We start from the raw sequence: 12,778 nt of genomic DNA, 5'->3' as shown, positions 1-12,778 counted from the left end.
TCCTCTCCCAAATTTCTCATTCCTCTAATTCTCCCAATTATCTTCACCTTCGTATAAATCCATACATACACACACAGATCTCTCTCTCTCTCTCTCTCTCTCTCTCTATATATATATATATATATATATACGTATATTATACAAATTCGTGGGTTTAGCTGAAAGAGTGGTTTTTTTTTAGAGACAATGGAAGGAAGAAAGAAGAAGGCTGCTGCTTCTTCTTCTTCTTCTTCCTCGTTAACCTCTGAGCTATTTGGTTCAAGAGAAAATCCTTCTTCTTCTCCTTCTTCTTCCTCTTCCCGGATTTTCGAATCGATTTTCGCTCCTCCTTCCAAGGTAATTTTCACCCTCCTCCAGAGACCGACGATTTTTTCTTTGCTTCTGTGAATTCAATTTTTGTCGGTGTTTAATCTCTTGAAAGATGTTTTTTTAAAAACTAATCGTTGTCTCGGTTTCGATCTCCTTTAATAGATTTACGATTCCAATTTCGTAGGGAATGGAATTGGGATTTTAGGAATTAGGGCTTTCGATATGGAAAGGATGATTACTCTGATTCGATCGTAGCGGATTTTGATTGATTTTTTATCCTTTTTTCTTAATTTCGTATTCAGATTTTTTAAATTGTGAGCGTTTTTATTTGTTCGAATCAAAAAACAAATAACGGAAGACCCCACAGCCCCTAATTAAGAATAAGAACACAGAAAAGAAAGAAAAGTTTTTTTTAATGATTAGTGGCTTGGGACACAGGGTTCTCCAACCTAATTTAAGGGGTTTGTTCTTGTTTCAGGTTCTGGGAAGAGAATCTATGCGACAACAGGAGGCTGTGACTGGTGTCTGGAACGACAAAAGCTCAAAGACTGGTAATTTTAATCGAGATTTTGCATGTTCTTGTTGATTGAAAGTCCAGGTTTTTGTTCTGTTACCAATGAATTTATTGTTGCAGGTGATGTTGGTAGAAACAGGGAACAACAAGAGAATCTTGGCCAAATTTATCAGGACCAGAGTGTACAACCTTGTCATCTTAGTTCTTCCATCTATTACGGTGGCCCAGATGTCTATTACCAGCCTCAGAATTCGAGCGTCAACTCTACGGTATTCTCCGGAGAAAAAGCTATAAACTTTATATATTCAGCTGTTTTGTAGCGCTTGTCTTATGACACTTTTTGATGAGCTTTAAAGGGTTTAGAACCGGAATTATTTATTGTTCATCAAAAGAATCTGGCCAAAGAAACTTTCTCTGAGCTTTATGTGTGTTTTCAGAACTAAAAGCTAGAAACTTTTTGATTAGAGTTAGTTTTTTTGGAGCTTTTTGATGAGTATTAAAGGCTGTTTCTTAAGAATCTTTTCGGGTGTGTTTTCTTGTTTTGCAGAACAAGAAAGACGGAGGCGAAGATGATTCCGGAAGTGCCTCAAGAGGAAATTGGTGGCAAGGTCTCTGATTCCCATCTTTTTTATTGTTTTGTTTCCATTCCGGAGAAATCTTGTTTCCTTCTCTTCTCTAACCGTTCTTGAAAACTTTGTAACTTGCAGGATCTCTGTATTACTAAGTAGAGATCTTGATACTTAGCTAATGTTATAAAATACGAAAACAAGGTATAGTAAACCCGGGTTTCCATTAGAACTGATTCTGGTCTGGTTCTAAAAATTGATCTTGGTTTGATTCTGTTTTTGAATTTACAGGTACATAGGAACCAAAGAAAAAAACAGAGAGTAGTACTGGTGGATCTGTTTAGTAACTTCTCATCTTATTATTACAAAAAGTATGGAAGAAGTTTGAAGTTAGGTGCTAAGAAACAGGGGAGGTTTTTTTTCCCTCAATTATAATTTAGATAAGCCGTTGATGGTTTTGTACAAAACTCTATAGATTTCCAGTTTCCACGCATATAAATAAATAAGTGAACTTTTTTTTTGTTCTTCTTTTTATTGAATGAAACAGATTTTTGATCTGTCATATTTGAATGGTGTATTATCGGTCTGGTTATCGTCGGTTTGAATTGCGGTGAACTGTGAATGTGACTCTTGTCCGGTTTAGATGGGAATCTACTTTTGAGCAGGACAATGTTGAGATTCTGCCCTTTCGTCATAAACTGTGTCCTCGAAAGATTCCACGGGGATTCTTTATACATTTGTCGTAGTTCCTGTCTTCTTGATCCTTTTAAAAGTTTTATCCTCTCATTTTTTCAAAAGTAAAATGGTGACCCACTTCAAATTTGATGCCGTAGGCATTCGATTTATTAGGTTTTAAGAATTTACTAGGTGTTTAGCCCGTACCTTGTGCGGGCGGAAATGTTTCATTAACAATACTTACTTAAAATAGTTAAAGTCTTGCTTAAAATCGCGTTGCGCAGGCGGGAACATCATCTTTTCTTTCAATTTCTTTTCGTCTTGTTCTTTCAATTTTTTTTTTCTTCCTATTATTCTTTATATAGTCTGTATTTTCCAATTTCTTATTCTTCTACATAAAATATTAAATAAACAGATTTTTTCTTTATGTTTTTCTTCTTATTTTAATTTTATTACTTCTTCGTATTTTTTTTACTATTTATTTTTGGAAGTTTGGAAGTTTTATATATTTTCACATCTTTTATAGGCTTGACTATCTTTGTATAAACGAAAAGTTTCAAAAAATCTTGCGGAGTGAAGCACAAAAATAACATAGACACATATTATCCGAGTATTCTAATATGAATTCTCCTCTTAAAACAAAGATGAAATATAGTTTGGAAGCTGAAACAAAGTCACTCTTAAAGTTGTTATTCTTTATTGCTTAAAAATAATCCCAAAATTATATATAAATCAAACAATTAAAACATGTTTTAATTTTTAATCATAAAAATTAGAACTGTATTCACTTCTTATATTTCATTGAAAAAATAATCTTCTCATAATAAAGTATTTATTATTTGATACATATATTCTTCCAATTATTTTCTTAAAACATATTAGATTCTTAAATAATTATACTTAATGAGATGACTCTCTCATAGGAGTTACTCACTTTCTCTTTGATCGTTATGTAAAGTACTTACTGGTATTATCTTGACTATTTTCTGGTTTTTAAAACTTTACCAATGTACTCTGTTATTGATATTTACATAATGAGATTATTTTTTCTATAAGGCGTTAAAAGAAGTAAAAATCTTTTAATTAGTGGAGTGATGCTATAGGTTTTTTTAAGGGAAAAATTATATTCTTTATTTATCTTAACCAATAGCTTCTCAATACTATAACCTTACAATTTTGCACATGTCCCTCTGAATTGTAAACCGAATACTTGGTATGATTTTTAATTTGGAAAATACCACTTTCAATAAACCATACGGTTTTTTGCACCAATAATATAAATCTGAAGCTGAAAGATCTCTCACTTACTACTTGGATCTTTCTTAGACCCTTGTCAACCTTTGTCATTTGAAAGAAGATCTAGAGTCTGTTGTTGATTTGTGCTCTCATTGTGTTCCACATCAGCAAGACCATTCTCCAAAGCTTTCACGTGTTTTTCGAAGTAGGTTTGGTTACATTAGTCAAATGAAATCATTGAAACTTTTGGATGGTTCATTAGTTCCGGAGACAAACTGTTCCAACTACATCTCTGCACAATGATGAAGCCTCTCCAAACCAGCTCGAGCTTCCCCTTGCAAATACTCGAAAAAGTTGTGTCTTTGCATGTTCATGATGAGCAAGGTAGTATCCATATGCAAATGTCCATTTCAAGACCCTCCTACATTCCATTATCTAATCCTAAAATCAACCACATAAATACCTTAATCCGTTTAAAAAAAATGTTGTAACAAAAGTCTCACTGAAAGTCTCATTACTAATATTCCTAAATTAGCATGATTGCAAGATTTTACCAATAACAGTCTTTAGTGAAATCACACTTTCTGTTCAACGATTCCATAAGATTTAACATGAACAATATAATTTTAAAACCCTGATTGGTCTAATTTTGTTTAAATTTAATCAATAATTTCGCATTTATATTCCATGCATATTATGCATGATCCTGGTTCACCTTGAATAACCATGTATTTCGCACGACCAAGAAAGTCTGGTTGGAGCAAGAGTCATGGGCTCATCGAAATCTTTATTCCAACGATTTCTTCAGCTTTTACTATAATTAGAGTGAAGAAGCAGAGCGATCAGTTTGACTTGGCTTATAGAGAGATCAGTAGAAACTCGTTCAATATGGTCTCTTTTATGCTTGTGAATATTTTGTTTTGTTTTGCTACGATTTTATGCTTGTGAATATATTCTTCACTATAACTGGACATCACAATTTACAACGATAAATCAGTATGATTAGCATCACTTTGATTCCTCAAAATTTAACTGAGATGAATAAACCCTAAACATGAAATCCAAACAGAATCTCAAGTACAAAATTATTTTTGGATAAACCAGACACATTCCAAAAACAGAAACAAAGTTGAGATAGAGGAGCATAAATAGTATGGGATCCGATCGGTCATAGACTTATAGAGCAATATCGATGGAAATTAATCGCAAAGCTTAAATACTCAATCCTCCTCATACATCATGAACACAGACCCAAAGTTTTGAAACAAAAAAACCCTAATTCGAAAATTTTAATAAAACAATACAACTCAAACGTCAAAACACAGAAACCACCGGTTGAAGAAGAAGTTCTTATTAATCGAGATTAGGGCTAAAGTGAGAGCCTTGGGACTTTCATATACAAAACCATATAATTTTATAGCATTAAAATATCCAATATTAACTTAATGGTAACAAAATTTGGTATAGTTAATTATAAATAAAACTTAATTTAACCATTTAAAAGATATTAGTGATCTTTTAGTAAGGAACACAAAAATAATTGACCACGCTGAGATTGAATGAGAGGTCGTTAAAGCTAAAATTCACTTTGCTTTTAATATATACTACTATGATGATTAGTCACCTAAATTGAATAAAAGAGCTTATATCAAAAAAATTTACTTTGCATATAGTATATATAATATGATTTTAATGTTTTTTTATTATATTCCAATTTTTAATAAGATTTGAAAATTTAAATGTTTTTTTATTAAACTCTGATTTATCATAATTTTTTTTATTAATTTACAATTTTTAATAATGTTTTTTATTTAAATTTTTTTTATTAAATTCTGATTTTTAATATTTTTTGTTAGTTTACGATTTTTAATAATTTTTTATTAATTTTTTATTTTTAATAATTTTTTATTAAATTTTATTTTTAAAAATATAAAGAGGGGTAAATAGTAATTAACCACTCTGAAATTAAATGAGTGAACTTTAATTCAAAATTTTACTTTACTTATAATATATAATATATATGATTACCAATCTTTTTATTTGTTCAGTTTGATTCGACTTGGAAAAATGTTCGGTTCGATATCGGTTATTTATTTAACAGGAAAACTATAAACGAACCATTGACTTTTTTTTGTTAATCTCTCAATTCTCAAAGTCCATCTTTCCAGTTATATTATACACACAAGAAGAAATAAACATTTAAAGATGATATTCAAATAAAACGAAAAGACCGGATTCAAAACCGAGACTTTTCCGAGGAGAGTAATTCAAATCCCAGGATCAAGGTTCGATACATTCAACGACTCCTTCATGCATTTCTCAAGGGACAATCTCTCACTCGACGAAGAACGGCCCGATCTCTCACCTGAAACATCTTTCAATCTTGGTTCGTTCTTTGCTACATAAGCCGTCAAAACCCTTTTAACGCTGCTACTGTGAGGAATCTTAAACCGGGAAGGTGACGGCGGCACTGTGATTGATGATCGGAGTTCCGGTTTTGCGGGGGAGTAGCTTGGAGTTGTGTAGGTTGTAACCGGCAATTCAATGTTCTTAAGAGCGTCATTACCGTTGTTGCCTAATGTTGTCGGAATCTGATCCGATGAATGTCTTGTCAGATCATCAACAAAGAGCAAATCATCGATACGTGCAACGATATTGAACGCTAAGCTCTCTAGAACTCTCGAGTAGCTCTCCAGAATCGATTTCCCGATGTCCTAAAACAGGAAAAAAGAAAAGAAAGATAACCGTTTAGTGGGGAACTAAAAGAAAGCAGAAAGATCGGGGAGATTTGATTTCTGTTTTGTAGAGAAACCTTGTTGTATTGGATTTTGCTCATGTCTAGAGCGGTTTGAGGGAGACCCGGGAACCGTTGTTTTAAAGAAAGCAACAAACTTTCAGCACGATCCGCCATTAACTCTAGCTTCTCTCCATCAACCATTAGTTCTTTCACCATTTCCCACGACGTTTTGGTATTCGTAGCTGGTTTGGAATTACTTCTTTTGTGCCATAGGTAGATCGATGACTCGACTCGGTTAGCTATCTCTATGGCTTGATGTTCAGAGGATAAGTCAAGGCAATCAAGAAGATATTCTGGTGAGAATTGATCTGACGAAATGTATCTGTAGATTAAATCACCAAGGCAGGATCTTCCTTTCTGAAACATAAAACAAAAATGCAGCTTTGGGTTTAATATCAGACTATATTTAGCGGAATATATGTATTGTTTGTTTGTTTTTACCCGTGGAAGAGATTCAAGGTATGATTCAGGGATTTCCATGTCGTTGAGTGTGATACTGTTGATGGCCATAGCAGCTTTTAGTATCTGATTAGTGCAGTCCCGTTTATGCTGCAACTGTTTCCTTGAGTTTTCTTGTAATCCTCCAGGTGAAACCCGTGGAACCGGAAGCCACCATTTGTCCTCTTGTCTCTGAAAAGATTTTCGAAACGAAGTTGATCCATCGGCTGCTGATTCGTGTGCCATGATTCCTTGGTCAACATACCAAAACTCTGTCTCCTCAAAACTATCTAAAATCTCCTGCGAACGGAAAAAGATGAAGAAGATATATGAGACCTTTGTGCTGCTCAAAATAGCTTAAGAGAAACTCGATCAATATGAAAGAGGTCACGGGTTCTTACGAGAAGCATATTATCTAGTTTCCTGAGAGCTGGGAGGTTAACATAAAGATCTGATCTTGGTCTGCAAGTCATTATCTACAACAATGGAAACCAAACCGAGAGCTGAAAACCACAAAAAGCAACCTAACATTTCCAGTTCTGCAAAAAAGCTATGCGTAATCTGTACCTCAAGTTTGCTTCCATCGGGAAATGTTTGCCAAGTAGGAGTCATCTCTACAATGTGATCACTCACACAGAGAAGCCATTCCATTTCTCTTCTCCACATCTCTTTCTTCTCCGTAGGCAGCGGTTCTAACCTCCATAGTTGCCCGAACAAGGTAGCTTTTTTTTTTTTAACAATTTAAACACAACACAAAATCATCAAGATCTGTTCAAAGAGTCAAATCCAACAAGCCATGAGAGTAATTCCACATACCACAAAGATTAGTGATTGCGTTTGAGATGGCTAAAGCTGTGCAGACACCATTTCCAGAACCTGACATATCTTCTCCAAGTAGCAGCTTCGAAAATCTCTCCTTCATCATCTCAATCTCTACACAGCCACACCAGAAGAAAAAAAAACCTTAAATTAAACTCCAGGGGGAAAAAAGAAATCCAAAGCTACGAACTTTAAGCTTAATAAAAAGACGAAATTGTCAGTGAGAAATAAAAGCAAACACTTGGCGGGTGCATTTGGACGAAGATGACGGACCTGAAGCTCTTGGATGTTTCGCACAATCCGAACGAATCTTCTTATCTCCGTCCATATTCTTCTCCGACCACCGAGATGAAATCGGAGAACCTGTGAAATCCTCCGTACTGCTAGGGCTATGTTCCTCTTCTTGTCTTGTTGTTTCCGAGATCAGAAAATCGGAGCTGCAGCAACTGCTTTCTCTACACTTCTCTTCCACTTCTCGCATGTCGACTCTCAACTTTTCCGGCGAAGCACCCATTACTACGCCGGTCTCTTCTACACAGATTTTGGATTTCTTAAAGCTTGCTCGAAGACGTGAAATCAGACGCTCGAAGGAGCCTCGCTCTCTTTTAATCTCTCTGGGTTTTCTCGTGCTTGAATCCCATCACATTAATGAGCCCTTTTTCGTAGATTGGATTCTTGAGGAAATTATATTTTCTCCGGGGAAAAAATCTTTTCTGAGAAAAAGAAAAATGCAGCTCTGTGTGAGTGTGTCTTTGACTGACGAAGGCTCTATTGCTCTCTCCTCCTCGATCTCTGCATCCTCAACATAAATTTAAACACGAACTTTATCTCTGTAACGAGATGATTATATTGTATTATTTTAATTTAAGGGTTCATCGTAAACTAATCAAAATCAATGACGACAAGATTTAAATTAAAAAGTTTGATTTTTTATAATAATGTAAAGATTATGGGAATCGTGTAATTGACGGATCCACCTACGATGTCCTCCGGTTTCGTTTTTTAATTTTTTGCTGAAAATCGTTTTTTTAAATTTACGAGCTGCATTGTCTTCATACATCACCGTATACTCCTTATCTTCATCCATACCGCAATCTGATCGGATATGCTGAATCATGGACCGGACCCAAACACACTCTCTACTAGCTCCATGAATGGCCAAGATTTCCGCATGGTTGGATGAGGTAGCGGCAATAGTCTGCTTCATGGATCTCCAAGATATGGCTGTTCCTCCATGCGTGAAAACATAACCGGTTTGAAACCGGGCACAGTGTGGATCTGACAAATATCCTGCATCAGCAAAACCAACTAGACCATCCTTGTTATGGTTAGAATAAAATAATCCCAAGTTCTTAGTACCTTGAAGGTATCTAAGGATGTGCTTAATACCGTTCCAGTGCCTTTGAGTTGGACACGAACTAAAGCGAGCTAAGAGGCTCACGGCAAAGCAAATGTCTGGTCTAGTGTGACTAGCCAAGTACATTAATGCTCCTATGGCACTGAGGTATGGCATTTCAGGACCAAGGATTTCTTCATCGTCCTTCTTTGGACCGAATAGATCACTATCCAATCCAAGGCTCCTCACAACCATTGGGCTGGTCAATGGGTAGGCCTAGTCCATATTGAATCTTTTGAGTACCTTTTCAGTGTATGCCAATTGATGCACAAGGATTCCGTCATTGACGTACTCAAGTTGTAATCCCAAACAGAATTTAGTTTTGCCTAGGTCTTTCATTTCAAACTCTGCTTTTAAGCATTCAACTGTTTGGGCGATTTCACCAGATGTTCCGAGGATGTTCAAGTCATCCACGTATACTGCTATGATTACAAATCCTTTGTTTTGATATTTTCTGATGAAGATGCATGGACTGATCGGATCGTTTTCGTAGCCTTCTCTGATGAGATATTCGCTTAACCGGTTATACCACATACGTCCGCTTTGTTTCAATCCATATAAGGATTTGTTCAGCCTAATGCAGTGTTTATCACGAGATGCATGCTTATCTTTGAGCTCAATACCATCTGGTAATCTCATATAGATTTCACTGTCCAGTGGTCCATAAAGATATGCGGTTACAACATCCATTAACCGCAAATCTAAGTTTTCTCTTATGGCCAGACTTATGAGGAATCGAAATGTAGTTGCATCCACCACTGGAGAATAAGTCTCCTCATAATCGATTCCCGGTCTCTGTGAGAATCCTTGTGCTACAAGGCGTGCCTTGTATCTAACGACTTTGCCGAGTTCGTTTCTTTTACGCACAAAGACCCATTTGTTTCCCACTGGTTTAACATCGAATGGTGTCCTTAAGATCGGACCAAACACATTCCGTTTCTTTAAACTATTCAACTCCACGTTTATGGCTTCTTTTCATTTCAGCCAATCTGATCTACGAGTGCACTCAATTATAGACGTGGGTTCTAGATCCTCTTGCGTGTGCGCAATCTCAAGTGCTACCTTGTATGCAAAAGTTTCATTTATGTCGACATCATTTCTGTTCCATAGAGAACCGAATATGATATAATTGATTGAGATCTCATTATTATCAATCCCTTCAGAACATTGAGTTTTGGCATCCCAAACCTCTTGAGATGGTTCGATAGGGTAAGTATCAGCTGAGGCTGTATCCGTGTTCTCTTGAATCCCGGTTTCAATCATTGCACATTTCTTTGATTTCCGGGGATTCTTATCTTTGGAACCTGGTGGTCTGCCACGTTTCTTACGTGCGTCAGACTCTGTAGCAACTTGACTTTTCCCTGAGGGGACATCTATTCGTACTGGTGCATTACAAGCTGGTATGTACGATTTGGTAACTTTGTTCGGGTCAGCAAAGGAATCTGGCAATTGATTAGCTAGCTTTTGTAAATGTATAATTCTTTGGACCTCTGAATCACATTCTAGAGTCCGAGGATCTTGCCATTGTATGGATGTTTGATTCCATGAAAGTTCTTTTACCAGTTTGTCTGTCTCACCACCTAATCTAGGATATACCGATTCATCAAATCGGCAATCTGCATATCTGGCTTTAAACAGATCTCTTGTAGTTGGCTCGAGATATTTTATGATGGTGGGAGAATCAAAACCAACATATATTCTCATACTCCTTTGAGGTCCCATTTTAGTCCTCTGTGGTGGTGCAATGGGTACATAGACTGAACCCAAATGTTTTAATATGGGAGACGTCTGGCTCATGACCCGTTAGCAATTGGGATGGTGAATATTTGTGCTCACTAGATGGTCGTATGCGTATTAGTTCAGCGGCATGTAAGACTGCGTGTCCTCAAGCTGAGACCGGGAGTTGTGACCTCATGAGTAATGGTCTAGCAACCCATTGAATTCGTTTAATGAAGGATTCAGCTAATCCATTTTGTGTATGGACATGTGGAACGGGATGTTCAACACTTACCCCCATGGACATACAATATTCATTAAACGCTTGGGAAGTGAATTCACCAGCATTATCAAGATGTATAGTCTTTAATGGGAAGTCTGGAAAATGGGCTCGTAATCTGATGATTTGGGCCAATAACCTAGCAAAAGCCTGGTTCCTAGAAGAGAGCAGACAGACATGCGACCAGCGGGTCGATGCGTCAATGAGGACCATGAAATATCTGAATGTCCCACAAGGTGGGTGAATTGGTCCACATATGTCTCCTTGGATTCTTTCCAGAAAGTTCAAGGTCTCTTTAGACACTTTGACTGGTGAAGGTCGGGTAATCAGTTTCCTTTGTGAGCAAGCTGTGCACTTGAGGTGCTGAGGGAAAATACCATTTGGTTTAAGGCTGTGCCCTTTAGAATTTTAGACTAATTTACTCATCATGTTCGCACCGGGATGACCCAGGCGATCATGCCAAATAGTGTAATCTAAAAACCGTGCTTTGATAGCAGCATTAGCCTCAATCATACTGACTTTATCATGGTAAATGCCAGTAGATACGGCGGGTATAGTTTCAAAAACTTGTTTATGGCCATTTATCATTTTAGTGATAATTAAAAACTCTTTGTTCCCTTCATCCTGAGTTTCGATATGGAAACCATTCAATCTTATGTCTTTGAAACTCAATAGGTTTCTTTTAGAACTGGGTGAGTATAAGACATCAGAGATGTCTAGATATGTGTCATTTGATAACAACACATTAGCTTGGCCATGGCCCTCTATTAGGCTCGAACTACCCGCTATAGTGCTAATGTTTACGGTTTTGATTACTAAATTTAAGAAATAATTCTTGTCTTTTAGAATGGTGTGGCTCGATCCACTATCCACAATGATATCCATATTGTCTTGCATATCTTCATTAAACAAGAATTATAATTCAATAACATGCAAAAATGAGATGTAAATAAAACATTACTCCATAAATTAAAATGTAAAAGCAAAAGGTCTTAAAAATCCAAAGTAAAGACAATAAATCCCAAAAACAAAAGATAAAAGTTTAAGGAGTAATGAAAAACAAATTCAGATTTTTGAGATCAATCAAGGAGGTCGGAGAGCTCATAATCCATGCCATCAATCTTATCATCCTTTGAGTCATCTTCATTGACTTGATGAACCAGGTTAGCCTCATGATTATCTTTCCCATACTTCTGGTAGAGCTCAGCAAGATATTTGGGAGTACGGCAGATCTTGACCCAATGATTAGTCATTCCGCATCTTGAGCAAGGAGTTGGTCTAGATGAACTGCCTCTTTGGGTCGGTTTGTTGATACCACGACCCTTACCCCGACCAAAACTGAGGTTAGGTCGGTTTTCTTGGTTCGGTTTACCACGTCCTCTGCCGCGCAGTCCATGTCCATTTCCACGTCCACGTCCACGATCTGAGGATCTGTTACGTTGGACGAAGTTGGACTCTTTTCTGGTTCCTTCTGGCAATGGGGCTGATCCTGGAGGCCGCATGGCACTGTTCCTCAACAGAAGCTGATTGTTCTTCTCAGCAAGCAGTAAGCAAGATATCAAATCCTCATAGGTGCTATGATTCATGGCACGGTATTGTTGTTGGAGAACAACATTGGGAGTGCCAAAAGTAGAGAATGTTTTCTCTAGCATATCCTTATTAGTGACCTCCTCGCCACATAGTTTTATGAGTGCAACTATCCGAAAGAGTTCGGAATTGAATTCTTCGACGGATTTGAAATCTTCGAACCGTAGGTTCTTCCAGTCGAACTTGGCTGGGGCAGTATGACCGTTTTCTGATGGTCATATCGCTTTTTCAGTGCCACCCAAAGTTCGAGTGGATCCTCAAGAGTGAGGTATTGTTGCTTGAGAGACTCAGCGAGGTGATGGGGGATAGTAAATATCGCCGAGTACCGTTCTGTTTGAGTCGCGGTGTTGGGATCTATGATGCATTCACCCAGACTTTTTGAGTTGAGGTAGATCTGTGTCAGGGCCCATTTGAGTAGTTATCTCCGGAGACAGTGAGTGCCTCA

The 12,778-nt window shown here is 36.9% G+C and overlaps 3 protein-coding genes across 3 annotated transcripts; 1 reads left to right on the top strand and 2 right to left on the bottom strand.

Moving 5' to 3' along the window:
• LOC18019407 lies at positions 1–1,909 on the top strand. The gene is made up of 6 exons (XM_006398601.2): positions 1–336; positions 788–860; positions 944–1,092; positions 1,371–1,431; positions 1,531–1,593; positions 1,681–1,909. Exons 1-5 carry the CDS (start codon positions 187–189, stop codon positions 1,545–1,547), a joined length of 450 nt encoding a protein of 149 aa, XP_006398664.1. The 5' UTR covers positions 1–186; the 3' UTR covers positions 1,548–1,593; positions 1,681–1,909.
• A 3,537-nt stretch (positions 1,910–5,446) lies between these two features.
• On the bottom strand, positions 5,447–8,143 carry LOC18019406 (rop guanine nucleotide exchange factor 7). The gene is made up of 7 exons (XM_006398600.2): positions 7,628–8,143; positions 7,352–7,468; positions 7,103–7,257; positions 6,937–7,011; positions 6,539–6,835; positions 6,113–6,454; positions 5,447–6,014 (listed from the first exon to the last, which is right to left on the bottom strand). Exons 1-7 carry the CDS (start codon positions 7,866–7,868, stop codon positions 5,568–5,570), a joined length of 1,674 nt encoding a protein of 557 aa, XP_006398663.1. The 5' UTR covers positions 7,869–8,143; the 3' UTR covers positions 5,447–5,567.
• A 3,682-nt stretch (positions 8,144–11,825) lies between these two features.
• Positions 11,826–12,398, bottom strand: LOC112086719. The gene has a single exon (XM_024156110.1). It carries the CDS (start codon positions 12,396–12,398, stop codon positions 11,826–11,828), a length of 573 nt encoding a protein of 190 aa, XP_024011878.1.
• Positions 12,399–12,778: the final 380 nt, after the last annotated feature.

Source organism: Eutrema salsugineum, unplaced genomic scaffold, assembly GCF_000478725.1.
Source record: "Eutrema salsugineum unplaced genomic scaffold, Eutsalg1_0 scaffold_2, whole genome shotgun sequence".
NCBI classification, from domain to species: Eukaryota; Viridiplantae; Streptophyta; class Magnoliopsida; order Brassicales; family Brassicaceae; genus Eutrema; species Eutrema salsugineum.
The sequence above is the reverse complement of the archived record's forward strand: the minus strand, read 5'-3'. Positions and strand labels throughout refer to the sequence as shown.